The sequence below is a fragment of the Herpailurus yagouaroundi genome, unplaced genomic scaffold (assembly GCF_014898765.1).
Source record: "Herpailurus yagouaroundi ecotype Mexico unplaced genomic scaffold, PumYag 67032, whole genome shotgun sequence".
Classification (NCBI taxonomy): domain Eukaryota; kingdom Metazoa; phylum Chordata; class Mammalia; order Carnivora; family Felidae; genus Herpailurus; species Herpailurus yagouaroundi.
In genome coordinates, this window is record NW_024419889.1 from 3,963 (window position 1) to 6,926 (window position 2,964).

Below are 2,964 nucleotides of genomic sequence, written 5' to 3' on the forward strand. Positions count from 1 at the left end.
AGTTATGCCCCTTGATTTCGGCTCAGGTTATGATCTTGCGGTTCGTGGATTCAAGCCCTGCATCAGGCTCTGTGCTGATGATGCAGAAGCTGTTTGGGATTCTCTGTCTCTCTCCCTCTTTGCCGCTTCCCCCACCTCTCAAAATAAATAAATATTGAGAAAAAAAAAAAGATAAAAGAACTAGGGGCAAAGTTGGAGGCCAAACCATCAGCTTTATGAATAACCAGACAATCGGCCAAATACCCTGCGCGTGGGCAGGGCGGCTGAGGCTTGGATCTGAGGCTGACTTGGGACTCCTGGCCATCTTCCCCCATCCGGGGTGGGAGACTCACCCGTGCCTGGGGGCTGCCGAGCCTGCTCCCCCAACTGCAGGGCGTGGGCTCATGGCTCAACCTGCCTGCCTCAGCCGGGGGGGGGCCCCCCCGGCGGGAAGGCATAGGAGCTGGACTCACAGGAGGGTTGCACAGCCCGTGGGTGCTCTCTGATGCCAAGCAGAGAGGTTCCTGTTCAACTCAGAGAGGGCACGATCCTTCCCAGGAGAAAGGGGTGTTGAAAATTCATTCTCCACTCAGCGATAAACAGGGATTTGCTATCAAGTGAGTGAAGGAAGCCAGTCTGCAAAGGCTGCATCTTGTACGGTTCCAGCTCTAGGATACTGGGGAAAAGGCACAAGGCACAACTACGAGACCAAAAAAGAACCCCCAAAAGATCCATGGTTGCCGGGGTTTCATGGGCAAGGCTGAGCAGGCAGAGCACAGAGGGTTTAGGGCAGTGAAAATACTGTGTGTTAATGTGGTGGCCTTCGTCCAACCGGCAGAACGTCCTGCACCGGCAGTGAACCCGGGAACTCGTAATAATGTATCTGTATCACCTGACCAACTGGAGCCGATGATCCGCTGATGGAATACTAGGGAAACAGGGGGAAGGGGGCTGTATGGGAACCCTTTGTACTTTCTGCGCAATTTCTGTAGTCCTAAAACTGCTCCAGAAAATGTTACTGTAAAAAACCTGTTTTGCGAGAGAAAGACCGGGAAGGGGGGAAGGAAGCGGGTGCCCACGCAGGTGCCGGGGGGGCGGACAGGGAGAGCCATCTGGGGCATTGACAGGCCCGGAGCCCCATGGCGTGCGCCAGGCGTCTGCTGCTGCTGCTCTACCTGCTGCCTGTGTCCTTGGCCTGGAGGCCCAAGACCGTGTTCCATTTGCATAAGGTAAGCACCCCCCCCCCCAGCGGAGGTGGCCCCCACTCGGGCTCCCGGGGGTTCCCGGCTCCTCTCCGCAGGTGCCTGCCCCCACGAATCCTGTCTGGGCTCCCTGGAAAAGAAGGCCCCCGGGCGTTTGGGCCCCCAGGACAGCTGACGCTGGCTCCCCCAGGCCGCAGGGTCCCCGACGATGACGGTCACAGGCCGGGGAGCCAGGCAGGTAGCGCTGTGCCAGGTGCCCGGTGGGGCCACTCCGTGTTCAGCACGTTCTGCTTTGCTTTGGAAAATAGACTTGTGTTTCATAAGAAGCTGTTCTGTAAGTGAACACGGGCTGGAGTTCCTATTTTTAACTAAGTTTACACACAAGTACGTAAAACTCTGAGTACCCGCCACGGGGAAAGTCGTTACGAGGGACCCACACCAACAACAGCTCTGGGGCCTCAGTAGTTTGCTGAGTTTGCAAAGGGGTGTTGCGACCCGAAGCTTGAGAACTTCCATCAAAGGCCTCAGGAGCCGGGGGCCTCCAGCGGCCGGGCCAGGACCTGGGTGAGGGCCAGCCACGGCTCCTGCCCGCACGGGACCCCGCCCCGCCCTCCTGGGCCCGTAGAAGCTGTGAGAGTCCGTGGCAGCTCTTCCCCTCCCGGCTCCGCTGCTCCTCCTCTCGTCCTCTGTGCCTTGGTTTACCTCCCGTCCGCGTGGCTCACCACACACGGACCACGTTAGTTCTCTTCCCCTCCCTTTCCGCTGGCTCCCCCTGCCATCAGCCCCACCAGGTCTGGGACGGTCGGGAACTTGGAAGGGAAGCAGAAAGAAGGGGAGGGTGTTCCTAAATCAAGAAGCCCTACTGGGCGCTGGGTCTGCAGGGGATGCGAGGCCCGTGAGGATCGCCTGGAGGGCCCGAGCCACTGCTGTGTCCCCAGCAGCCTGGAGTCACAGAAGCTCTGCACCACCCAGACCGGCTCCCTCCAGGGCCGGGCCCGGCAGAAGGCGCCCGAGCGGGCTGGCCGGCACCAGGAGGAGGAGGGTCCCGCCGCCCAGAGCTGGCCGCCGAGGGGGCAGGGGGCCGGCGGAGAGAACGGGGTCTCCCCTCCGGCGGCGGGCAGCCGAACGGCCACGCCTGCTCCAAGCACTCCGAATGCCGGAGCCGCTGCTGTGTGCTCGGCATCTCCGGCTCCGAGCTGACCTGCAGACCCATGACCATCTTCCTGCAGTGTCAGCCTTGGCGCAAGGTGAGCCGGCGGCCGGGCCGCGGCAGGGAGGGCCGGGGCCAGGGCGGGAGGCGGGCGCCAGGCTCCGGCTCTGTGTCCCCAGCCCAACGGGAGCCACTGCACCAACGACGACGAGTGCCAGAGCAGGTGTTGCCTCGCTCCGACCGAGGTCAGCCACCGCCGCTGCGTCCCCCAGAGGGGGATCCTGGTTCAATGCCTGATCTTGGTGAGTGCCCCCGATGCCCGGGTGGAGGGGCTGCCCGGAGCCCTGGACTGGCCCTAGGGCCTGCGCCGAGTGAACGGGATTCTCCGAGCCCACGGAGCGTCCCCTTCCAGGAGAGGCTGTCCTCTGCCATCTGGACACTGGCCTCCACGTCCGCTTCCTTGAGCAGGAAGGCCGGGATGAGGCCTCCGAAAAGGAAACAGGTCACAGGCAGGTCCCTCGGGGTCTCGGCAGGGAACAGGTGCCCCCGCCTGGGAAAGGCGTGGCTGGGTGGTGAACCCACCTCACCGGGTGCCGGGATTCCCAACATGGGGCTGAGGGCGGGGGGTTGGGG

General features: G+C 62.4%; 1 protein-coding gene across 3 annotated transcripts in view; it reads left to right on the forward strand.

Moving 5' to 3' along the window:
- The first annotated feature begins 1,099 nt into the window (after positions 1-1,099).
- Positions 1,100-2,964, forward strand: part of LOC121024731 (uncharacterized) — a 2,766-nt gene continuing 901 nt past the window's right edge. The window contains exons 1-3 of one of the 3 annotated variants that reach the window (XM_040466936.1): positions 1,100-1,208; positions 2,120-2,428; positions 2,511-2,633. In XM_040466936.1, the coding sequence (XP_040322870.1) occupies positions 1,119-1,208; positions 2,120-2,428; positions 2,511-2,633 (522 nt within the window). In that variant the 5' untranslated portion in view covers positions 1,100-1,118. Of the gene's footprint in view, positions 1,209-2,119; positions 2,634-2,964 lie in introns of all 3 variants that reach the window. The other 2 variants (XM_040466934.1, XM_040466935.1) reach the window with 2 other exon arrangements.